At 41.6% G+C, this 25,512-nt stretch overlaps 1 protein-coding gene, 1 non-coding gene and 1 pseudogene across 2 annotated transcripts in view; all 3 read right to left on the bottom strand.

The window, feature by feature from the left end:
* Positions 1–290: 290 nt before the first annotated feature.
* Positions 291–25,512, bottom strand: part of EIF3L (eukaryotic translation initiation factor 3 subunit L) — a 31,862-nt gene continuing 6,640 nt past the window's right edge. The window contains exons 5-13 of the mRNA XM_058308798.2: positions 24,508–24,569; positions 23,918–23,987; positions 23,617–23,690; positions 20,837–21,008; positions 11,025–11,179; positions 10,127–10,297; positions 8,755–9,252; positions 1,488–1,568; positions 291–510 (exon numbers count right to left, since the gene is read on the bottom strand). Coding sequence (XP_058164781.1) covers positions 472–510; positions 1,488–1,568; positions 8,755–9,252; positions 10,127–10,297; positions 11,025–11,179; positions 20,837–21,008; positions 23,617–23,690; positions 23,918–23,987; positions 24,508–24,569 — 1,322 coding nt within the window. The 3' untranslated portion in view covers positions 291–471. The remainder of the gene's footprint in view (positions 511–1,487; positions 1,569–8,754; positions 9,253–10,126; positions 10,298–11,024; positions 11,180–20,836; positions 21,009–23,616; positions 23,691–23,917; positions 23,988–24,507; positions 24,570–25,512) is intronic.
* On the bottom strand, positions 12,716–14,448 carry LOC139440210 (T-complex protein 1 subunit alpha pseudogene; annotated as a pseudogene).
* Positions 13,664–13,805, bottom strand: LOC111766006 (small nucleolar RNA SNORA29). The gene has a single exon (XR_002798176.1). It is a non-coding gene; the product is annotated as a small nucleolar RNA SNORA29 (small nucleolar RNA).

Here is a 25,512-nt window from a genome sequence, read left to right as displayed (position 1 = left end):
GACAGCCTGTGCTCATAGCACAGTTCCTGGCAGTAGGTGTCCCAGCACCTCCCCTAACGGGCCCTGCAAATCACACAGGTCATTTAAGGCTGAGTTCTTGGAGGCTAAGACAAGACACTGAATGTGAAAATGTCCTGTAAACTTTACAGTGCTTTAGGAACACAAGGGATTAAATAGCTCAAGTTAAACCCTGATAATTGATGCACTGGGATAAACCATCAGGACACGTGGGAAATGACATATTGGTGCCCTGATCCACAGCTTCTTCTCAACAATAATGACAGGATAAATCTGGTTCCAAAGATCCTTTACTGAGATCCACTTACAACATTTCAGTCCTTAATTCAAATAAATTTCAACTCAGATGACAGGCTGAAGGGCTGGTCTGGGTAAAGGCTTCACGGTAGCGAAAACACTGCCCACCCACAAAGGCATCAGCTTGGGTTCCTGACTCACGCGATGTGACTATACTCAAGGCCTCTGTCCCATCTTCTTCAGGGTTCGATTCAGCTAGGGGAGAAAGAAGTGCATGTTAGACATGAGATTTCCTGCAATGTGCATGATGAGTGGAAGAGACTCCCGGCCCCCTCTGAGGTCAGGGAGGGAGTCTATGACGTGGGTGTGTCCTCTCTCTCTCTCTCTGCGTAGATAACCCATCCCTGGCCTTCACATGGCCCTGCACAATTCACATGGCTCATCCTTCTACCTCCCTTTACACACAACACACGACACCCTCTACCACTCTACCCAATCCAAAACGGCCAGCCTGGCTGAGGTTCCTAGTCCTGTTAGTGGAAGAACTAGGACTCGAATTCAGATTTTCTAATTCAACTTATGACTTTTTCCCTTCACAGAAAAAGGATCCTTGTTAGAAGTCAGCCCAGCCCACCACGCTGACCGATGTCAGCTGGACCCCAGTGAAGTAGGAACAGCTCGGTGCTGATTATCCTGCGGCAGGGGCCTGATGGCCTGGACCACAGCATGGCAGTGACCTCTGCTGGAAGATTCAAAGCACCAGGATGCAGTGGCTCCAGCCAGGGCCACGAAAGGAAACCCACACCCTCGCAGTGTCTGGCCTGACTCACAACACCTCTCTTTAGGGCAAGTCGCAGAGTGCACCAGTCTGTTGAAACAGGGCTTCCTGTGCTCCTCCTGCAGGAACCGGCCAGACCTGTCTAAGTGGAGGACAGCTGCCAAACGGGGAGGGGTGGGCAGGACAGGCAGGAGCAGGCAGTGAATGCACCCATATTAGGAAATACCAGGGAGGGAGAGGAGAGATGGCCACCCGCAGAGGGAGATCTTAGAGATGTTCCAGAGAAAGCTGACAGAGCAACTCCTACAGGCCCAGTCCACTCCACAAACCCCAGGCAGACAGCCTGTCTAGCTCAGAAACTTAAAGGGCCAATTTCGGGTTTTCTTGAAAATAGAAATGATAAACCCAATTCCTGACCTCTGCCCCCAGCCAACACATCACACCACTCTCTCACCTCCTCAAACTTATGGATCTGACGGATAAAGAAATCCCCATAGCGCCTGGCGACCTTGGTGTCTGCAATGTGGATCATGTCCTGTGGGGAAAAGCAGAGTTAGAGAAGGCAGCAAGGCAGAGGGGTCAGGAGGGGTCAGGACCACCTAACCCGCACGCCCCAATTTACAGGCTGTACCGACGCTACTGACACCGAGGGTAAGCCCCTGCAACGCTTTGCAAAATGCAAGGAAAATAACAAACCAAAACAGACCCTCTGGGAAGAACATCATCCGTGAACACTAATTCTTTTTAGGTGGCTTATTTTTAGTTTCTTATTAATTCATTTTATTGTCTAGTCTTTTTCAAAAAAAAACATGAATCTTTTTAACAACAACAACAACAACAACAACAAAACATTTAAAACCAGGTTTTATTCTCTACACTGTTGACAGGATGGCAGATTAGCTCAGTCCTTATGTTTTGTTTAGCTCAAAATATTTTGTGGAACACCGTTTTATTTCAGAAAGCAGCGTTTTTGCCAAACACAACCCTGAACTATATAATAGAAGAAAAACAACAAAAAACAAAAACATACAGTTAACATTTTTGATGGAGTTTAAATGTGACCAAACTCAATAAAAATAGACAGATGGACATGAACCCATGTGAATTAAGAAGCTATGGTAGATTAAATTGTCTGATAATTCTTCCCCATGTCATTGTACCATGTCGCCTGAATCTAAATTGGTAACATATTATTAATTTAAACTGAATTTAGCCTCACAGCAAAATATTATTTGTAATAACCAAATGCCAAGTATTGGAAGAAATGTTTTATGACCTAGCATTTCCTCTCTTAGTATAACCCAATAGAATAAAAAACATGTTCCCCAGAGAAGCAGATGTGGCTCCACTGATAGAGTGTCTGCCTACCACATAGGAGGTCCAGGGTTCAAACCCAGGGCCTCCTGGCCTGTGTGGTGAGCTGGTCCACGCGCAGTGCTGCCATGTGCAAGGAGTGCTGTAAGGAGTGCCGCTGTGAGCCAAGGAGTGCCGTGCCACGCAGGCCTGCCCCAGTGTAAGGGAGCCCCCCACACAAGCAGTGAATCCCGCATTGAGCCACCCTATGTGAGAACAGCACAGCCCGCCCAGCAGTGGCACCGCATACATGGAGAGCTGACACAGCAAGATGACGCAACAAAAAGAGACATAGATTCCCGATGCCACTGAGAATGCAAGTAGACACAGAAGAATACACACTGAATGGACACAGAGAGCAGACAACTGGGGGGGAGGGGAGCAGGGAAGGGGAGAGAAATAAATAAATCTTCTTTTAAAAAAAAAAAGTTCCCCAAAAAACTTGTACATGAACATTCACAGCAGCACTAGTCACCAGAGTCAAAAAATGCAAACAATCTAAAAGCCCATCAAATGATAAATGGATAAGCAAAATGAAGTATATACATAAATGGAGTATATTATTCAGCTATGAAAAGGAATAAAGTAATGATATATGCTACAATATGGATGAATCTTGAAAACATTATGCTAAGTGAGTCAAGAATCTAGAAACAGGGAAGCAGTTGTGGCTCAATTGATAAGAGCGTCCACCTACCATATAGATCTAAGGTTTGGTACCCAGGGCCTCCTGACCTGTGTGGCGAGCTGGCCACATGCAGTGCTGCCATGAGCAAGGAGGGCTGTGCCATGCAGCGGTGTCCCCTACGGAGGGGTGCCCCACGTGCAAGGAGTGCACCCCTCAAGGAGAGCTGCCCCATGCGAAAAAAAAAGCGCAGCCTGCCCAGGAGTGGCACTGCACACATGGAGAGGTGATGCAGCAAGATGATGCAACAAAAAAAGCAACAGTTTCCCGGTGCCACACAACAAGAATGCAAGTGGACACAAAAGAACACACAGCAAATAGAAAGAGCAGACAGTGGTATGAAGGGGAGAAAAATAAATAAAATAAATCTTAAAAAAAAAAAAAAATCTAGAAACAAAAGACCACATACTGTATGATTCCATTTATATGAAGTGTCAAAAACAGGCAAATTGATTCCTAAGACAGAAGATAGATTAGTGGTTGCCAGGAAAAGGTAGGAGAGGGCAAATGGAAGTGATTACTAACCGGTGATGGAAATGTTTGGGAAGTAGATTAATGGCAATGTTGCAAAACACTGTGAATATACTAACAATCACTAAAATTTACATTTTAAAATGGAGACATTTACATTTTGTGTATTATATTTCAAAAACCCCATTAAACTGTTAGGAGATCTATTTCCACTAATACATTAGGTTAGACCAACCCCTTTATGAAATTTAATTGCCCTAAAGAAGAGCTGACAAAAGAATAAAAACTACTTAAGGGAAGTGGATGTGGCTCAATCGACTGAGTTCCTGCCTACCACATGGGGGTGTGGGGGAGGTCCCGGGTTCGGTTCCTGGTGTCTCCTAGAGAAGATGAGCCAGACAGCAATCTGGTACAGTGAGCTGACGCAACAAGATGACACAAGGAGACACAAAGAGGAAACATGAGAGACACAACAAAGCAGGAAATGGAGGTGCTCAAGCAACTGAGTGCCTATCTCCCATGTGGGAGATCCCAGGTTCAGTTGGAGAGGACGAGCAGACACAGAGAGCAGACAAGCGAGCACAAACAAGGGGGACGGTGAATAAATAAATTAAATACATCTTTAAAAGAAAAAAAAAAGAACGACTTAAAGGAAAATAGAAACCAATGGAGGTAAGCAAAGCACAGAAGCCCCTTCTGCCATGAGGCATGTGCTAATCCTAGAAAACTTAGTACAAACCAAGGCCTGAACCAATCTAAGAGAGGACCCTCCTTATAATAAGCTGGAGTCCTAAAGGTCTAAAGGTCTACACTATCTTAAGCTAAAGCTGAAGCAAAAGTAAAGTGCCACCCAAATTCCCAAACTAAGCCGAAGTTGCCAAATGGGGAAAGGGGCATAACAGAAAAATGAGACATATATATCCCTGAGATGTTACGCCACAAAGTGACTCTTCTAACAACCTGCAGCCTGGAACTATCTCCTGGGTGGTCCTGCAGACCTCTGGCTGTGAGCTCAGTTTATGGTAGTCCCAGACTTAATAGCCCCACAAATAAAAAATAATATCCTCCACAAATCCCCTCCAGAGGAATGAAGATTCACCGCCAGCCTCAAAAAAATGCCGACAAATAGTTTTTCAAGGGCAATGAATCACATGTAGAAGACAATAACCAAGCATATTAAGAAACAAATAACAGAGCTGAAAAAATGAATTGATGGGTAGGATGATCGATCAAAAGAAATGGTCTAGAATACGAGAAACAAACAAGAAACTGGAAAGTATGGAAGAAGGGTTTAAGAGACATGGAGGGCAGAGCAAGGTCTACCATACAGCAAGTACGACTTCCAGAAGGAGGAAAATGGAACACAAACAGTATCTGAAGAGGTACTGGCTAAATATATTCTAGAAAAGATGAAAGACACTAGTTCAGACATTTAACAGACTGTCATATAAGTCCACATCAGGGTTCAAGAATGCCTGAGAGCTTTTTAAGTGTGTATTTGTGGGGAAAGAGCAGGTAATACTTCACGGGAACAACACTTCTAGGAGTCTAGCCTATTTCAAGTCTGAAAAAAAAACAAACCTCACCAAAGAAAACAAAACAACTTAGGTATTTTAAGTCTAGGACATTAACATGTCCAGCTGAAACTTAAAATCACACCAGTGAAAACCAAATTTCCTGGTTCTTCCTGGAAACAATTCCAACAATAGCTTCACACATACCTAGGCATATATAAATGTAAAACTTAAAAAAAACAAAAACTTCTATGTGCCATTTACAACCACTCTGCATAATGCTGAGCAAGAGAAGCCAGACACAAAAAGAAAACATTTAACTCTCACAACATCCCAAAATATGGGTGTTATATATATATATTTTGAATGATTTCTAATTGTGGTAAAAGATACATAGCATAAAAATCATTTTTGCCATTTTAATTGGACAATTCTCTGACATTATGTACTATAACTTTCACCACTATCTAGTTCCTTAATCCCAAATCAAAACTCGTACTCATTTAGCAGTAAGTCCTCTCTCCAATCCCTGGTAACCACTATTCTGCTCTCCATGAATTTCTTATTCTAAGTATTTCATATAAGATAAATCATACAATATTTGTCCTTTTGTGTTTGGATGATTTCTATCAATAAGTCATCTTCAAGGTTCACCCATGTTGGAGCATGTATCAGCATTCATTTCTGTTTATGGCTGAATATTCCATTGTATGGACATAGCACATTTTGTTCATCTACTCATATGTTGATGGACTCGGCTGCTTTCTCCTTTTGGCTACCGTGAATAATGCCACTATGAACACTGGTATACAAACACCTGAGTCCATGCTTTCAATTATTTGGGGCATATATCTAGGAATCAACCTGCCAGGCTGTACGGTAATTGCTAATTCCATGTTTCACTTTCTGAGGAATCGCCAAAATGTTTTCCATAGTAGTTGCACCATTTTATATTCCCACTGACAATATACAAGGTTTCCTAATTCTCTCTGCCTACTTGCCAATAATTGTTATTACAGTTTTTTAAGCCATCCCAGTGAGTGTGAAGTGGTAGCTCACTGTAGTTTTAATTTGCATTTCCTTAACAGCTAATGATGTTGAGCATCTTTTCATGGACTTATTGGCCATCTGAATATCTTCTTTGGAGAAATGTCTATTCAAATTTTTGGCCCATTTTTTCTTTGGGTTTTTTTTTTTTGCAGGACTACTTTATATATTCTAGACAGTAAACCCTTAGTAGATAAACAGTTTCCAAATATTTTCTCCCATTCTGTAGATTGTTTTTTTTGCTTTGATGTTATTTGATGCACAAAAGTTTATAATTTTGATGAAGTCCATTTTCCATTATTTCTGTTTGTGCTTTTAGTATAAAATGAAAAAAGAAAACCTAGTTCAACTAGTACCAACTTAATTTCAGTAGTATGCAAACTTTCTACTTCTATGTATTTCCTTTCCTCTCCCTTTATATTCTGTCTCAGAGTACACCTTTATACATTGTATGTCCAACAACATAGATTTAACGTTATTTTACACATTTGACTGTTAAATTATATGGGGGAGGGGGGATGAGTATAGTCATGTCTTTCATCAGACTGGGGTATTTTTAGTCATTATTTCTTCAAATGCTTTTTCTGTTCCTTTCTTTTCTCCTTCTGGCACTCCAGTTAAGTGTATGTTGGTATGCTTGATGGTGTCCCACAGGTGCCTCAGGCTCTGTTTTTATTTTTTTCCTTCTACTCCTCACTAGATAATTTCAATGGTATTGTCTTCAAATTTGCTGACCCTTTCTTCTGTCTGTTCAAATCTGCTGTTGAATCCATCTACTGAGGGTTTTTTTCAATTACTGTACTTTGCCGCTCTAAAATTTCCACTTGGGTCATTTTTATAACTCCCGCACCTAAATTTTGTTCGGATAGTTTCCTAACTTCCTTTAGTTCTTTTTAAATGGATTACTTTAGCTTGTTTAACATATTTTAAGATAGCTGACTTGAAGTCTTTGACTAACAGTTCCAATATTTTGAGCTTCCTCAGGGATGGTTTCTGGCAAATTTGTTTTTTCCTAATGAATGGGTCATACTTTCCTATTTCTTTGTGATTTGTATTTTTTTTGTTGAGAATTGGGCATTTTGAGTTATTACGTTGTTGTAACCCTTGAAATCTAGTTCCCCCAGTCCTCTGTGATTGCTAGGTTTGTTGTTGTTACTCAGTTCTGGAGCCATCAGTTTGTGACTTTTCTCAACTATCTTTGCTCCTAATTGAGGAATGGAAAGACAGAAGAGGGGAAAAAAAAAAAGGTACTGCCTCTTTAGAAGGACACTGACTCTTTAGGATTTTGCTGCTATTTCTGCCCCATGGGAGTTAAAACAATGGCCAGCCTCAAAGCTGCTCCCCATCACACCCAGTGATCTGAAGTAGCTGATCCAAAGCAGTGATCAGGGATCAGATCACACACACCCAAATGTTGTAAGACTCGGGGTCCTTGTAGCCCACCCTGACACCAGCAAGCTGCAGCAGGAAGGAGCCTGGGATATGGTTCCCATTGCTACGTGCCACACCCAAGGGGGACAGTAGCCACTGCATGGAGAGTGAACCGCACTGATATTTGCCACACCTGACCAGCCTCTTCCTTCAGCTCTTCCCTGGATGCTGCAGTGTTCTACCAGACTTGAGTTTCAAAAGAGTTAATTCAGACAGCTCCTGACAGTGCATTACTTTATTCTGATGGAAGCAGTGATTCCTGTAGTCTCCTACTCTGCTATCTTCTCACAGTCCATCAAAGGTATTACCTATTTTATTAGATGAGGCACAGAGAAATTATGTAACTTGCCCAAGGTCTTGTAGGTACTAAACGTTTAATCAAAGGACTTGGACACAGTCTGGTTCCAGAGGAAGTGTTCTTAACCCCATGCTATGTTGTAGACAGGTATCATCAGGCTAAGGGTAGAACTTATGAGACCCAGTGGTCTATTTTTATTTCAATGGCATGTCATTTTTTTTTTTTTAATTAAAAAGGGCAGGGGAAGATTTAAGAAACACACTATGTAACACTTGTCATCACCGCCAATACCGCCCTTACCCAAGCCTCCATCACTGTCCACCTGGATTACTGCAATCGCCTCCTTGAAGGCCTTCCCGCTTCTACCCTTGCTCCTCTTTCCTAATCACAGCAGTCAATCCTCCAAAGGCTTCCCACTGCTAAAGTACTTCCAACTGCCCCCCTTTCCTCTCCGACCCCATCTCATACCATAGCTGGCTTACAGAAGCCACCCAGTCACATCCAGCTCAGTCCTGCCCAGGGCTGACTGTTCCCAAGGCTGACTGCCCAGGGCTGCTCTTCCCTCGAATATGCTGAGCTGATTCTCTCACCTGTGAAAGCTGCTGCTTAAATTTCACTTTCTCAGAAAAGCCCTCCTGCACACATTACTTAACACCGCCACCTGTGCCTCCTGCCACCGCCACCACCTTTACTCTGCAGCACTCAGTAACTCCCAACCTACTACATAATTTGCTTAATTGTAATTCTATTTACTGTCTACTTTCCTTCAAAAGAATGTAGGCAGCACAAGGGCAGGAATCTCTGTTGACTTTGTTCCGACACATTCCAAAGACCTAGACCAGTGCCTGGAAGACAGTGGTCACTTAATGACTACTTGCTGCTGAACGGATGACTGCAGAGTGCCCCAGAGAACCTGCCATACCTTATCGATGTAGAAGTCGACCTCGGAGGCTGACTGAAACTCGCCATCTAGAGCGGAGATGCCGCTGGTCCATACCAGGTTCTTCATTTTGTGCTTGAAGACCAGAAGCTGGATACGGAACTCCTGCTCTGTGAGGTCCAGGAAGCCAGCCAGCTTGGCCACAGGCATGGTGGTGTAGAGCTTGAGGAAGCTGCGGATGGTGGAGAGCTGGGCCTGCTGCTGCACTTCATCAGAAAAGACCTTCAGCTGCTGCAAGAAAGGCTCCTTGTGGTAGTTGGGGTGCACGTTGTCATAGTTGGGCACCACAGGTGACAGGAACTTGGGGCAAGAGTAGCTGAAGAGCTCCTCGTAGACCTGCGGGTCGCCCTTCTGCATGCGCAGCATCTTGTCCCCGTATTTCTCCCGCAGCTGGAGGTGAATGCTCTCGTCGATACGCATGGGGTACATGGTGAGGGCGATGGCCAGCAGTGCGTGCATCTGCTCGTTCTGCTTGTTAATCTGTGGGTGTGGTGGAGAGGATGTTGAAGAGATTTTTGTAGAGTGAAACGAAATGAACTTTCTGAGGACCTTACTGGCCACATGATCCCACCGTCCTCCCAGGTATACTCTGTAATGTCGATCTTTGACTTCCCTCCTTTCCATGCACTTTCCAATGCATCTTCTGATACTCTCTCTAGCTCTCGTGAACATGTGTCCTAGTTGTCTCCTCAATTCTTTATCAGTCCTCTCTTATTCTTCAATGCACCCTGCATATCACTAGCAGGTCAATCCTCCCATACTGGTTATAATCAAGCCACCCAGAAATCACTGATGGTACCTCAATGTCTATAGAACAAAGACTAAACACGTTACCCAGGTAATCAGGCTATCCCAGAATCTAATACCCACATTTCCCACAACTTTCCTGCCATCCACCCAAAACGGCTGCTTGTGCCACGACAAGATCATTATTTCCAAGTCTCAAGGCCTCTGCTCACGCTGTTCCCTTGGCCTGGAAAGCGCCTTCTCCCAACTCTGCAGGCCGTATCCCTCATCCTCAGTGACAAGCTGCCTGGAGTATCCACATCCAACTCAGTTTCTAAATACCCTACGACCTAGCACATTGTGAACAACCGGCAAACTGTTGCTGAATAAACAAACTTGGAACTGGGCACCACTGGGGGATAAAAGTGAAACAAAAGACAGTGCCCTTATTATCATGGTGTTAATGACCTGATGTAACAGGCACAATAACAGGAACCCTTAGAAATTCCTTATGCCGAGAGAACCAGATAAAATGGTGAAATTGTGGATGGGTTTACTGAAAACTGTTGGCACAGATGCCAGGGGGTTAGCTGATTAGAAAGGCCGTGGGCTGCAGAGGCCTCCTCACCATCTCATACTTGTACGTGGTCCTTTGGAACATGCTCTTCGTCCTCTGGATGTAGAGAAGGATGTTGGCAAAGACCCGGATGGCATCTTGGTAGCGACGCATCATCAAATATGCAAAACCGACATAATAGTATGTGGTGACCTGGCACTCAGGTACACGGGAATACATGCTCTAGGGAAGGAGGTGAAAGAAGCACCCATGAATCCTGAGACCAGTTCATCCCGACAGGACCTGAGTGTCAGTGGGGCGTAGGGCTGGCGAAGGTGGAAACCCTGAGCTCCCCCTGCAAAGGCCCTTACCTACCCACAGGAAGCCCTGGCTTTGGAATCAGTGGGCCTGAGTGCAGATCATACCACCCACTGATCAAGTTGTAATTTGAGGCCTCCACTTTCTTAGATTTAACAGAAAGGGACTGGCCAGATGACCCTCAAAAGCCTCTTTTAGTTCTAAAATCCTCTAACCCTCAGTTCTCTAGTCTTTGCTTTCTATGTCCCTGCTTTGTCAAATAAATCCTATAAAGGAACAGACAGGAAGACACAATCACACAAACCAAATGCCAAATTAGAAGTACCTATTTCCTCTCTGTGGCTGGGAAAAATCACTAAACTAAGCATGTTACCGTTATCTGTACCATCTTACAACTAATTCTTTTGTTAATTCTTTAAGACCAGTGAACCCTGAATAGTGAAAATCTGCGTTATTCTAGTTTGAAAACAGAATAAAAAAACTGCTCAATACTTTAAAAGTGTTCTTAAAGGAACCACCTCATCCAGGTCCAGATTTTCACCAGTTCTCCTCAGCTTTATTCTCAATTTCCAACTGGCCTCTTTCCTCCACTAGCACATCCAAATTTCTCTCAAAGCAAATGGACATAGACACTGGGAAGATGGGCCATTACCTTCTTGTTCAGTTCGATATTCTCCAGCACCTTGATGGCCTGGTAGTAATCCCCCAACAGGGAATGCAGGCGCAGCAGCCCCACCAGGCTGAAGTAGCCCAGCATCTTGTAGAGGGAGTGTCGGCCATACTCGCCAGCTACACTCTCGGGGTCACCTGAGAGAGAGAGACACCGTGAACACTTCAGCAAGGTGCGCATACAGGAAGGCAAGTTTGACCTTTGAAAACTCTTCACCTGCTGCCAACCATTAAAGCTGCCTTCAACAGGGAATAATTCTGCCTTCAAAGGAATAACAAAACAGAACACACATGTCTAGTTTTAAGCTAATCTTACGTTTAGCAACACTTGCTTAGAGAGTAGCAGTTGATTTTTTTTTTTCTGTCCCAACACACCTGAGAATATGAGCTCAGTATATATATATCTTATCAGTAACACTCACCAAGGTCCCTCCTTTCAGGTAGTCTATTAAATCAAAGCTACTTTCCTAGAAACACTAAGATGCTATTTGTTTTACACACAGAGTTGATATTTGAACTAATAATGCAAAAGTAATCGTAGGTAAAACTGCTGACAACTTAACAATTACAGGGCACCAAACTGTACTAGATGTCAATGTATTTTTTCTTTTTACAGTGTGTTATACTTTAATGTTCAAGGTACAAGATATTTCCATCAAAAATTGTTATAAATAAAAGAAAAAACTATCAGTCATCAAGAGCTCCTGAATGAGAAGCATCTTCATAATTTCTATGTTTATCATCTTTAATTTCTGGGTATAATTTAATAAGATCATCAATTTGAAAAACAGTAATCGCAGTTCCGTTGCAAAGTTCCAACTCTTTAACTATAGTAGGTTAAAACACACTTGCTTGTTTGTTGTCTTGAGGTTTACCACTGCCCAAATCAAGACCAATCCATTTTAGATTTTTACATTCTGGGTTGACCTGAGCATCATTATGAAAAGCTCTTAACTTTGCAACCAGATCTGTGGAGTCTTGAGTAGCACTAACTACCAGTTATTAGGAATAACAAGAGATCTTGCAAACTCTGCAACAGCAAGCTGCTCTCAAGGTATATGGAAGGGGCTGTTTCCCTATCACCCCACCTGGAACCATAGATTTTGATTCCAAAACTTTGTACCACAAAGGTATCATATAAAGAGCGTTCCATCTTAGAAGGTCAACCACCATACCAGGGAGCCAAAAGTGCCTACAACTGCAAGCAGGACAATTGCATCCATCATCCAAGTGGAATCTAAGCACCCTCTCGATACAAAGGTGGAGTGGACATAACCATCCCAGGGCCCACAGAATGGAGGAATAGAGTATGGATTAGAGTGGACTTACTGATATTCTATTCTGGAACTACTGTGATTAGTAATGGAAGTAAATGTAGCATTGAGATGGAGAAAGTGGCCATGGGAGCTGCTGAGGGTGGGGAGTGGGAACAAGAGATGTGATGTGGGGGCATTTTCAGGACTTGGAGTTGTCCTGGGTGGTACTGCAGGGACAGTTACTGGACACTGTATGTCCTTCCCATGGTCCACTGGGTGGACTGGGGAGAGTGTAAACGATAATGTGGACCACTGACCATGTGGTGCAGCAGTGCTCAGAGATGTATTCGCCAAGTGCAATGAATGTCCCATGATGATGGAGGAGGTGGTTGTTATGGGAGGAGTGGGGTGAGGGGTATATGGGGACCTCATATTTTCTGAATGTACCATTAAAAAAATAAAGACAAAAAAAAAGAGCACTCCATCTTGTTCCACGTGAAATCATTTGCTACACATATGTAAGATAACTCATGCAGATGTACGAGCTTTGGTGTTTTTGATTAAAATCAGTTCATCACCACACACAAATCCTCTCCCCTACCACCTCTTCCACTTGTTCCAGCACTGAAGCTTCAAAAGTTTCTTTACCTTCTAGATTGGCCAGTGTTGAAAAAAAGGTCACTCCAGAAGCTTTAGCAATGTACTTAAGGTCCTTTTAAAAACTCTTCTAATTGCCATAGCACCAGCCTCCATGAAATACTTCAGACACACATCATCAGTTCCACCAGTGCTAGGAGAGCATTGGCACCAACTGCCAGGTCTTCTGAATTCTCTCCTTGATGACAGCTGATTTCCTGTCTAATTTGGTCCAGTTTTTCAGGGTCTGTAATAACTACCTGTACACTAAGCTTCATTTTGGTTTTCTGCAGGCTCAAGTCAAGGCAAGCAACTTTGCATTAACTATTCTCTTTGGCATACCCTGTGATCCTAACACACAGCGAGTGTGTAGCCATTGATAAGCGTACTCGCCATGTGACTTCCCCACGAGCTTTCAGTATGTGAACAGAATTGAATGGACAGTAAGGCTGGCCTTTTACAGCTGTGTACTTAACGGCAAGTACTGCAACTACTACCATATTAGCAAAGAAATCACCATCAATTCCATAATTTTGGAAGACATAAGATTCCTTAGCAGAATTAATCAGGCAATCTCTTCCAAGTCCATCTGTATTAATAATTAGGTTTTCATGAATATAACACACTGCTTCCCTATTTGAAGTGTGGGAGAAAACACCTGTAAATTTATTATTCAAACTTTTCTTGTTTTATCAAACTTAATATGCAGTATCAAAATGTCATAGGCACTAGTTTTCTGTTCAGCCATTTCATATAGGAGGAGGATACACACAAAAATCCTCCCTCTTCAGATCATGGCAATTTTCATCTATCCCATAAGCATAGCCACTAACTTCTATTATTAACAGAAAAAGTGGTAGTCAAATGGGAAATAAATGTATTCTTCAACCCCATGCACGTGCAGTAAAAGAGCTAGTTACTTTTTTCCATGAAACACCATTTTTACTTAACAGAACAACTGACACAAACTATATTCAGATTTGGGTATTTGGCAGATATTTTTCATTTGAGTTAACAACAAAAAGACAAAAAAAAAATTTTTTTAAAGGGGCAAAGGACTTGAATAGAAATTTATCCAAATTTAATAAACATAAGGCCAATAATCCCATTAAAGAGATGTTCAACATCATTAGCCATTAGGAAAATTAAAATTACACTGGAATGGCTATTTAAAAAAAAAAAAAGGAAAGGAAAGAAAAAGGAAATTAAGTGCTGGCGAGAATGTGGAGAAACTGTTGGTAGGAATATAAGGTAGATCAACCACTGTGGAAAACAGTTCAGTTATTCCTCAAAAAATTAAACATATGGCCTGGCAATCCCACTTCTATGTATCTACCCCAAAGAATTGAAAGCAGTGACTTAGACAGGTATTTGTATACCACTGGTCACAGCAGCAAAAAAGGTCCATCAACTAATGAATGGATAAACAAAATGTGGTTAAACAATGGAATATTACTCAGCCTTAAAAAATGCAGCTCTGATACATGCCACCACAGGGATCAACCCTGAAGACATCGTGTTGAGCAAAATAAGTCAGACACAAAAGGACAGGTATTGTATGAGAGTTCACTTATATGAAATACCTAGAATACGCTAGCCAAAAGTAGAGACAAAGTAGAGTACAGGCTATCAGAGGGTAGGGTACAGGGGACAGAAAACAAGGAGTTAATGCATAATGGGTATTACTTTGAGGTAATGACGGGACAGTCCTAGCAGTAGTGAGACTAGCATGACATGGTGAATGTAATTAATCTCTAGGTTCATTAGAGAAATTGGTCTGTAATTTTCCTTTCTTGTGATGTCTTTGTTTGGCTTTGGTACTAGGGTAATGTTGGCATCATAGAAGGAGTTGGGTAATGTTCTTTCTGTTTCGATGTTTTGGAATAGTTTCAGCAGGATTGGTGTCAGTTCTTTCCGGAATGTTTTGTAGAATTCACCTGTGAAGCCATCTGGCCCTGGGCTCTTCTTAGTTGGGAGATTTTTAATAACTGATTCTATCTCTCTGCTTGTGATTGGTTTGTTAAGATCATCAATTTCTTCTTTTGTCAATATGGGCTGCTTATGTGTTTCTAGGAATTTGTCCATTTCCTCTAGATTGTCATTTTTGTTGGAATATAGTTTTTCAAAATATCCTCTTATGATAGTCTTTATTTCTGTGGGGTCAGTGGTGATATCGCCTTTCTCATTTCTTATTTTGTGTATTTGCATCTTCTCTCTTTTTTTCTTTGTTAGTGTTGCTAAAGGTTTGTCAATTTTGTTGATCTTCTCAAAAAACCAGCTCTTGGTCTTGTTTATCTGTTCAAGTGCTTTCTTATTTTCTATTTCATTTAGTTCTGCTCTTATCTTTGTTATTTCCTTCCTTCTTCTTCCTGTTGGGTTACTTTGTTGTTGTTTTTCTAATTCCTTCAAATGTGCAGTTAGTTCTTCAATTTTTGCTCTTTCTTCTTTTTTGATATATGAATTTATGGCTATAAACTTCCCTCTCAGTACTGCTTTTGCTGCATCCCATAAATTTTGGTATGTTGTGTTATCATTATCATTTGTTTCAAGATAGTCATTGATTTCTTTTGAGATTTCCTCTTTGACCCACTGTTTTTCTAAGAGTGTGCTGTTTAATTTCCAAATCGTGGTGTGAAATCTGGGCTTCTGTCCCTTGCAAATCTCCAGCTTGACTCCACTGTGGTCAGAGATAATGTTTTGTATGATTTCAATCTTTCTGAATTCGTTCAGCCTTTCTTTGTGGCCTAGCATATGATCTATCTTGGAAAATGATCCATGTGCGCTTGAGAAAAATGTATATCCTGCTGTGTTTGGGTGTAGCGATCTATATATGTCTATTAGATCCAGCTCCTCTAATATACTATTCAGATGTTTTGTTTCTTTGGTGATTCTCTTTTGAGATGTTCTGTCCAGAGTTGATAGTGGTGTATTAAAATCCCCCACTATAATTGTAGATTTATCTATTCTTTCACTTAGTTTTTCCAGCGTTTGCCTGACGTATTTAGAGGCACCCTTGTTAGGGGCATAGATATTTATGATTGTTCGATCTTCTTGACAGATTTTCCCTTTGACTAAAATGTAGTATCCTTCTTTGTCTCTCACAATTGTTTCACATTTAAAGTCTATTTTGTCTGATATTAATATAGCTACTCCTGCCTTTTTTTGGTTGTTAGCTTGTATGATTGTTTTCCAGCCATTCACTTTCACTCTCCATGCGTCTCTGGGTCTAAGATGTGTCTCTTGTAGACAGCATATGGATGGGTCATATTTCCTTATCCAATGTCCCAGTCTGAATCTTTTGATAGGTGAGTTTAATCCGTTGACATTCAGTGTTATTACTATCAAGGAATTATTTGTGTTAGCCATATTTTGATTGGATTTGTGTTTGTCACATTTTGTTTGTATATTTTTTTTTGTCTTTTTTGTTGTTGTTGTTGGTCTTATACTCTCCTCCAACTTTGCCTTTCCTGTTTTTTCCTTTCTTCCTGCAGAACTCCCTTTAGAATTTCTTGAAGGGGAGGTTTCTTGTTGGTATACTCTTTCAGTTTCTGTTTGTCTGCGAATATTTTGAACTCTCCATCATGTTTGAATGCTAGTTTAGCTGGATAGAGTATTCTTGGTTGGAAATTTTTTCCCTTTAGTACCTTGACTATATCATACCACTGTCTTCTTGCCTCCATGGTTTCAGAAGAGAAATCAGCACTTAATCTAATTGAGCTTCCCTTGTATGTGATGGTTTTCTTTTCTCTTGCTGCTTTTAGGATTTTCTCTTTGTCTTGAGCATTGGATAATTTGACAAGTGTATGTCTTGGGGTGGGCCTGTTGGGGTTTATGACTTGTGGAGTGCGCTGTGCTTCTTGGATATGTACATCTGTCTCTTTCAGTAGATTTGGGAAGTTTTCAGTCATTATTTCCTGCAACACTCCTTCTGACCCCTTTCCCTTCTCTTCACCTTCTGGAATGCCTATAATACGTATGTTTGAGCGTTTTGCATTGTCATTCAGGTCCCTAAATCCTAATTGGATTTTTTCTATCTTCTTATTAACCCCTTCTACTATCTGTTTGATTTCTGATGTACTGTCTTCCACATCACTAATTCTCTGCTCTGTCTCTTCTAGTCTGCTGATATTTGCTGCAAGTGTATTTTTGATTTCTTGAACTGTGGTGTTCATTCCCATCATATCTGTTATGTTTTTGCGTATGTCTGCAATTTCCCCTCCAAGTGATGTCTTCATGTTGTTAACCTCTTTCATTACTGCATCAAATTTGTCGGTGATAAATGTTCTGAGATCTTTCATTGCTTGTGCCAAGTTTTGCTCCCCTTCGTGATTATTGGTTTGTTGACTGGATTCAGCCATGTTTTCCTGATTATTGGTTTGGTTTGTAGATTTTTGTTGCTTTCTGGTCATCTCTTTATTTTGACGAATTTAATCAGTTCCTTAGCTTCTTTGTCTGCTCTTGGAGGTTAATTAGTTGTTATTTTTGCATAGGTGTTATATCTTCTCTTTGTCACTTTTTTCTTCTTATTCTAGTTACTTGTTGTTGGTTAAGCTCACTTTAGAGGAAAGTATTAGTGTTGGGGAAAGGCAATTGTGTAAGCAAGGGAAAAGTGTAAAGTAGTATTGGTGATGTATGTTAACAAAGCAAGAATATGAGATCTGGGAGGGTGGAGGTTAGATTCGTGTAGATTGTATAGAGTTATAGCTGTAGGTAGAGTACCTTTTATGAAGTAGATGACTGAATATGGGAGGAATATGGTATGAACTACAAAGCTATTGTTTTCATGAGAGAGGGAAAAAGAAAAGAAAGGTAATAGTTTCAAGAGTGGATAACAGACAGAAAACAGAACAAAGGTATTAGAAATTAAGAGTTAGACACTTTGTGGATCAAAGAACGGGAGGTGGGGGGTGGAATGTAGGAGAGACAGTAGATGATAGTGGATATCAAGATGCAGGGGAAGGGGGATAGTGTAGGTAGCCTAAATCAGTTCACACAGAAATGAGACAGTGGATGATGGGAAAACCCCAGCAAATGTGAGGTGTTCCCTGTAGCACCTATTGTATACTTGAATTAAAATAAAATAAGTGGAAGATGAGGGACAAGAGGGAAAGAGAAAACCGAAAAACAAAAAAACTAATTATAATAAAGAAAAAAAGAAAGACAAGAAGAAAGGAAGAAAGAAAAAGAGGATGGGCAAACGGTGGGGAACAGATAGGGGGAAGAGAGATACAGGTATACACGTGTCACAATTGCAACACTATCTAAAACAACAACTTCCCCCCGCTTTGCCCTAAAACCCCCCGTCTGTCTGCCCAAATGGGTCTGCAAGCACCTCCCTTCCCACAAACCCCCAATAGGCCGCCCAGGGCCCACGAACTCCCCAGTACTGCAGATGCTCCAAAAAAAAAAAAAAAAAAAAAAAACACAAAGAACAGAAACCCCTCCGCAGGCCCGGCTCCGCCCACCGCTGCCCGCCGCGGAGGCCTGGACCGGCTCTGCCCGGCTCCTTACACCGCCGCGGCCTGGCCTGGCTCCACCCGGCTCTGCTCGCTACAGCGGCCCAGCTGGCTCCCGCGTCCACCTCCCGCCGCAGCGGCCTGGACCGGCCCCGCCCGGCTCCGTACGCCGCCGTGGCCTGACCCGGCTCCGCCTGGTTCCGCTCGCTACAGCGGCCCGGCCCAGCTCCGGCGTCCGCCTCTCGCCGCCGCGGCCTGCACCGGCCCCGCCCTGCTCCGTACGCCGCCGCGGCCCGGCCCGGCTACGCCCGGCTCCGCTCGCTACAGCGGCCCAGGCCCGGCTCCGGCGTCCGCCGCCCGCCTAATTAATCTCAATGAATGGTGCACTGAGGTGTGGGAAATTTTATGTTGTGTATGTTTCAACAATAATAATAATTTAAAAAAGCAACTAAAGAGAATGACAAATACATGATCCTGGACTGGATTTAATAACAGAGAAAAGACCCCAAAAGAATTAGGATATATGAAAAAATATGGAATATGGACTGAAAGCTTGTATCAAAGTTTAGGTTCTTGAACTTGTTATCTATATTTAAGGTAGTTACGTACATGAATATCCAGGTTCTTAGTGTACCTGGAAATATTACATGTTCAAGGAGCATGTATTCAACCTACTCTCAAATGTTTAGAAAACTGTTAAGACAGATGGATTGTTAGAATGATTCAGGAAATACAGCAAAACAATGAGTTTTGTATTTTTTGTTGTTGCAAATTGTCCTATAAGTTTGAAATTACTTCAAAATATAAAATTTATGGGAAAAAAATTAATGAAGTGAATCTGTCATTCTTGAAAGAAAAAAACTGAGAGTATTTGTTACCAATGACAACTTTTGAGCTAAATCTTAAGTAAAAGTTAGAATTTTGTAAAACTTTTATCTGTGACTACAAACTCAAGGGCTTCTCAATAAAGATTTGTCTGGTAAGCTGGTGGTGATAAAAACAAATGTCATTTTTTATTGTGTAATAATAAAATATCTCAACATTTGGAAAGTCTTTGTGAACCAATATTTTCCAAATGACCAGTATGTTACCACATCACGCACTGGTAAACGATCCATGCAAGATAAACCAATGGGCCATAAAGCAAGTTCCTTAATGTTTTCAGAGTCTACACTGCAACTAACCTTTCTGAAACTTGAGTACTGGTATACTGTCAAAAAATAATTTGCAAATTACAGTTTTTAAAAACACTTAAGGCGGTAGACTTCGCCTAGTAGATAGGGCGTCCGTCTACCACATGGGAGGTCCGCGGTTCAAACCCCAGGCCTCCTTGACCTGTGTAGAGCTGGCCCATGCACAGTGCTGATGCACGCAAAGAGTGCCCTGCCACGCAGGGGTGTCCCCCGTGTAGGGGAGCCCCACCCCGTAAGGAGAGCCTCCCAGCGCGAAAGAAAGTGCAGCCTGCCCAGGAATGGTGCCATACACACGGAGAGCTGACACAACAAAAAGAAACACAGATTCCCATGCCGCTGACAACAGAAACGGACAAAGACAACGACGCAGCAAATAGAGAACAGACAACCGGGGTGGGGGGGAAGGGGAGAGTAATAAATAAATAAATAAATCTTAAAAAAAAAACAACACTTAAAATTTTCAACCACCTGTTAAGTTTCGGTGTTGTATCAAAAAATGGTATACATTATATTAATCATATTATTACCTCTCCACTGAGTCCTACACCATGCAATGAATTTCTCACACATACAATAAAAGTTCTTCCTACAGGGCAGCAGTCTTTGTTGCTTTTAAAACTTTTTGGTTACTACAATGCTTTGTGAACTTTTAAATAAAATACTATTAAGTGACCAAAAAGAAAAAGGCTGTTATAAAAATATTCCTTTTTCTAACAAAATATGTGTAGGCAGATTTTAATAAACTTCAATTTAAACATTGAACTACAACACATTGACTACAGCAGAAATGAGAATCAACCTATATCTCTTCTATTAAGCCAGACACTAAAGAAATTTGAAAAAAAAAAAAAGCCACTACAGTCCCTAAAAAATTTTTTTTTCAAATACAGATAAGTAAAGTTCTTTATGGTTCTCAATATTTTAACAGTATAAAAGGGTCCTGACTCTTGGTCCTGACCAAGAGGGTAAGAAGGTGCTTATCTAAACAAAGGCCTGGAACAAGGTCCAAATGCTTATGAACGCAGACCTCAGTGAGCACTGGGGCAACCTGCTGGCCACCAGATGGCCAAGCCCAACAAAATCCAGCAGCATCTCACACCAGCACTCTCAGCTACTGCTCAGACCCAATCACCAAAGAGTCAGAGCTTATTACCTAAGGGATGATCATGCTTCTGCTCTCCCAGTGGAATTTATTCACAGATGGCAATCACCAAGAAGTTAACACGCCATGGCCATCAGCTTTGTAGCACTCACCTCCACTTGTGTACACCTCCAACTGCCGGTTGATGTTGGATTTGTCTACGAGGGAATGAAGGACATTGAGGACACTGTGAACATTCCAGATTTTTGGATTGGAACGAAGGAAGTCAATCTCCTCCTCTGACTTCTTTGCAGTCTTACAGCGGTACTGACTAAATGACTGAAACTGTACAGAAGGGAAAGAGGTAGCAGTGGTGAAAAGCCCAAAGTGACAGTTCAAGTACAATGCTGAAAACAAGGCGATGCCCAGGGCTCCAGACTGGGCCCTAAGACCCCAGCTTTTAAATGCCTCTGTGAAAGGGAAAGGGACTGAGGAAAGCTCAGGGAGTTTACCACTTTTCATTCTACACCATTCTGTACATTGTTTGTTCAAAGCCTTCTTTGTTTAAGTGGGGAATTTTATTTACTCCATCTTTAAGTAAAAATCTCTATGCATACTCCTGTAACAAATCTATTCACAGGTGGCTCTGCCTTGTCAGGTGAGCATTAAGGATGACGTGGTAGAGATGGGGTGAGAGTTCTATATCTATTTTCCCTACAAGAGCTGACTGCCAAGTTCCCTGGGACTGGAACCCAGTCGGAGTCACCTCTACCAACCACAGAACCGGGCCAAGTACAAGGTGCACACACAGGGGCATGCCACAGGTATTTGGGGCAGTGGTTCTACCTGGGACCTGTGCTGGGCTGGCTGCATCAGTCACCAGAATAGTAAAAACAGACCTAACTACTCAATGAGAATTTTAAAGCTCCCTGGTTGATTCTGACATATACTTGAGGACTAGAAACTAGTGATGCAAAATCTAGGTCCTAGATGATTCAAGATCGATTTCCCACTCTAATTATCTTCCTCTAAGAGTAAAGGAGTTTCTAAATTTACCATAAACAAAGAATACAAACATTGCTGTAGTAGTACAATTTGATACAGCCTTTGGAAGGGCACTATTTATTAAACTTAAAACTAAGTGAAATGTTCTATATCTTAATGGTTGCTAGTGTATAGTATTTGTTCAATCCTAATGACCAGACTTAATATCAGTATATTTTATTATATGTAAATTTTGCCTCTCATATAAAGTTGATTTAAAATTATTTTCAAGGAATCACCCTTCAACCGATAAATTCTCCTTGTAGGTAGTGATCCCTAATATACTGAAATATTGGTGTTACATACACCAAGCTTTTCAATGATTTGCTGCTTTGTAAAAGTGAAAAGTGAAAACCCAAAAAGTCATGATTAGAGGAGTGGTATGTCTATCACATACACTGCAGCAAAAAACCAAGGCCGGTCTACATATAAATATAAACGTGGAAAGTGTTCCAAGTTAAAGAAACCACACAACAATATAGTACAACTTTTTAAAAAATGACATAGCTCTGTAAATACGTGTTTATGTAAATGCCTGAGATCATCAATGTGGTACCTATCCTTGAACTGACATCTCTGCAAAGTCAGAGACTTTAACTTCATCAGCAATTTAAAAAACAACAAAAAACTTTTAACACTAATAACACACTCTTATGTTAGTTGTATAAGTAAAAATAAAGGAAAGAGTAGCAGGAAAAGAGCCACTGGCCCTGAGTGGCGTTTACCTGGCTGGGAAGAATCAAACCAGGGGGTCCCTGCCTTTCACTGGACCTAAGCAGCCTTTGTTAGAAGTAGAAGTACTGTAAGCCCCTTAGGAAGAGAATGCTAGCTAAGCCCAGGGAATTAGGATCATCTTAAGCGGGATAAAGAACCAGTGCACAAATGATCCTCCTCCACTAGCTATGAGTCAACAGGAATGTTGACCATCTGAGATTATGCCAAGCCAGAGGCTGACACAAGTTGAGGCGATGGAAAAGGCAAACAAGGCCAGGGCAGTCTGTGGCTTCATGTACAGAGGCACTGACGCCTGATCTTGGGCAGGAAGCCTCTCTCAAAGAGCCCTATAAAGGTTTTCTCAGCTCACCAATAACATCGTATCAGCACTTTGTATTTACGAAGTCTCTTGTTTATGGAGCTCAAATATCATCTTTAAGAAAATGATTTCCCCTGAAATACCCAGTGAAAGTGTACCACTTTTTCCCAAATTCTAGATATTTTTTATCCTATTTTATATTTCTAAAGAATAAAAAGACTAGGTTAACTGAAGGTAGAGATTAATGATGACTATGCTAAACATATTATTATTCAGAACCTCAGCAATCTTTCCAACAAACCCTGTTTTAGAGACAAGGAAACCAAGGCACAGTGTAGTTAAGTCATTTGCCAAGGGCTCAGAGCTAATAAATAGTAAAGCTTTCATTTTTACACCTAGGCCATTTTACTGGTGATCTTCTAGCATACACCCAAGTAACCACAATGAAGATAAAGAACATTTCCATTAGGTAGGCAAGAAGAGTGATGAAGCTCAGAGAGCATAAATAATATGTCATGGTTAAGAGCTATCAGATGGCAATTTGCAGATTGTAAACCCCTTCTACCTCTCTCCAAAATCAGTAAAGCCTGGGTTCTTCGCCAGAACACCTTCCAAGGACAGGTAAAAATTTGGTGAAAGTCAGAAGCTCAACTTCTGAATTCCAAATTTTCATGTGGAATGCTCAGGCCTCACTTTGTCTCTTCAGAAAATCATCCGACATGGGAACCAACTGCCATGGAATATTTTTACACCAATAGGGGGGGTATTTTCACACCTTGAATCTTCTTGACAAGACAAACAATGGTAGTGGCTGCCCCCTGCTTGAATCTGCTATTTAATCCAGTATTTCAGTTTAGGCTGAGGCCGACCAGATACCTGGTAGATGAACTCGTCGATGATATCCCAGAGCCACTGGTTGGGGAGTTCAAGGGGAGCAGGACCATCAGCATCTGTGCAGGACAGACATGATTCATTTCGCCCCACTTCACGGAAAAGTCAGATTCAAAGCTTTGACTGCCCCGTCAATAAGGTTGCAGGTTTATTTGTAATTTCTCTCCTAAAAGGACCATGAATCACAAGGCTCGCCCTCCCCCAGCGGAATTAAAATTCTGCTAAGAGCTAGAGGCCAATGTTGGCCCTCATCACCTCATCCCTCTTGCCTAAATCTCAGACTTACTAAGAATGTAGTTGAAGAGATTGCAGTAGTTGTAATAAGATTCAAATCTCTGCTCCAAGGAGGGTCCTCCCTGTAAAAAGGAGACATTGGAACACACATTTAACTTAAATGTACTTATTCATGGCCTACCATGAGGGTTGAGAACAAATATGCAAGAAGTGATGCCTGTCTTCTTCCTAGGATACAAAGGAGTCCTCAAGTGAGAGGGAAGACAGTCAGAGCTACAGCAGTTCAAAAGAGAGACCGAACACTGTAGGCTACACTGGTCAGGTTTTATGGAAAGAGACCTTACCTGGCCCTTAGTTCTGGTGAAGTTGAGAAGAGGGGAGGTACTTTAGTGGAACAGACAGTACTGATAAAGGTAAAGAGGTAAAACCTGCAGTGCTAGAAAACTAGGGAGTAATGGGAGACTATGCTGGCTACAAACACCCAAGCTTTCTGGATTCAATCATTCTCTATATTGTTTCTTAGAAGAAAGCTCAAGAAACGTACTAGCCACTCTCTGAACACCAGAGGAATAGAAACTAGTGACTGTTCTAGGGCAAAAACAACATAGTTTAAAAAACTGCTAGCAACACTTCGATACTCACACTGACTTTGGCATATATGTGCCTATAGTATAATTCTTTGTACAAAATCAGGAACACAGCATCTGAAAGAAATAGCAGAGGGGTACCTTAGTATCCAAAAAAGAGGATGAGCCACAAAAGAGATAAAAGCTAAGAGGTATAGAGTTTTTCTTTTTGGAGTAATTAAATTATCCTAAAATTTTTTGTGGTGGTAAACACACACCACCATTGAGTGCACACTTTGGATAGGTTGTGTGGTGAATATATCTTAATAAATCTGCTTAAAAAGAGAAAAAAACAACTAGGGTCTTCTGGCAGGTTTATCCTGGGGCGGGGGGGCGGGGGGCGGTTTGAAAGGAGGGGGAGGAAATTAGAGACCAAACAACATCCAAACTCTTATGCCAGGCCCCCAGATTATATACAATGAGAAAATCCATTTCACTTTCCATATACTTTTTCAACCTCATCTTAATTTCAGTATACTCCCACTTAGACCCGAGAGCCTTTTGCCATCTAGTTGCTTAAAAAACCAAAACATAAAGAAACAATAATGGCTCCATGGAGGGTAATATGATGGTATCTAGCAAAATTGCAAATACACATACCCCTATCACTTGACCCAAAATCCTCTTTTAAGGAATTTATCCTATTGGTATGTTGTCATCAAAAAGAAAAAGGGAAAAATGAACTAGCTCTTTAGGTACTGATGCTTTACAAAGAGTTAACATGCCTGAGACCACTATCCTTAGAAAGTCCTGCTTGCAAGGTTGGCACTTGGCTCTTATTTGGGAACCTATATTTTGGGAGGGTCCCCACAATTCTCTGGTAAGAGTAGCTTACTGTCCTTGAACCGTCTGTGCAAACAATATGGTTTACAGTGGACAGCTGCTGCTTTTTTGGGAGTCTGGAATTTGGGTTCGTCAGGAAGATGGTGTCATGACCAGCCCCCAGTGAAAACTCCGCACCAAGTTTCAGCGTCTCTAATGAACTTCCCTAGCAGACAGTGTTTCTCACATGTTTTCACAA

This window comes from Dasypus novemcinctus, chromosome 12, assembly GCF_030445035.2.
Source record: "Dasypus novemcinctus isolate mDasNov1 chromosome 12, mDasNov1.1.hap2, whole genome shotgun sequence".
NCBI classification, from domain to species: Eukaryota; Metazoa; Chordata; class Mammalia; order Cingulata; family Dasypodidae; genus Dasypus; species Dasypus novemcinctus.
Note: the sequence above shows the minus strand (reverse complement) of the source record. Positions and strands in the feature narration are given on the sequence as shown.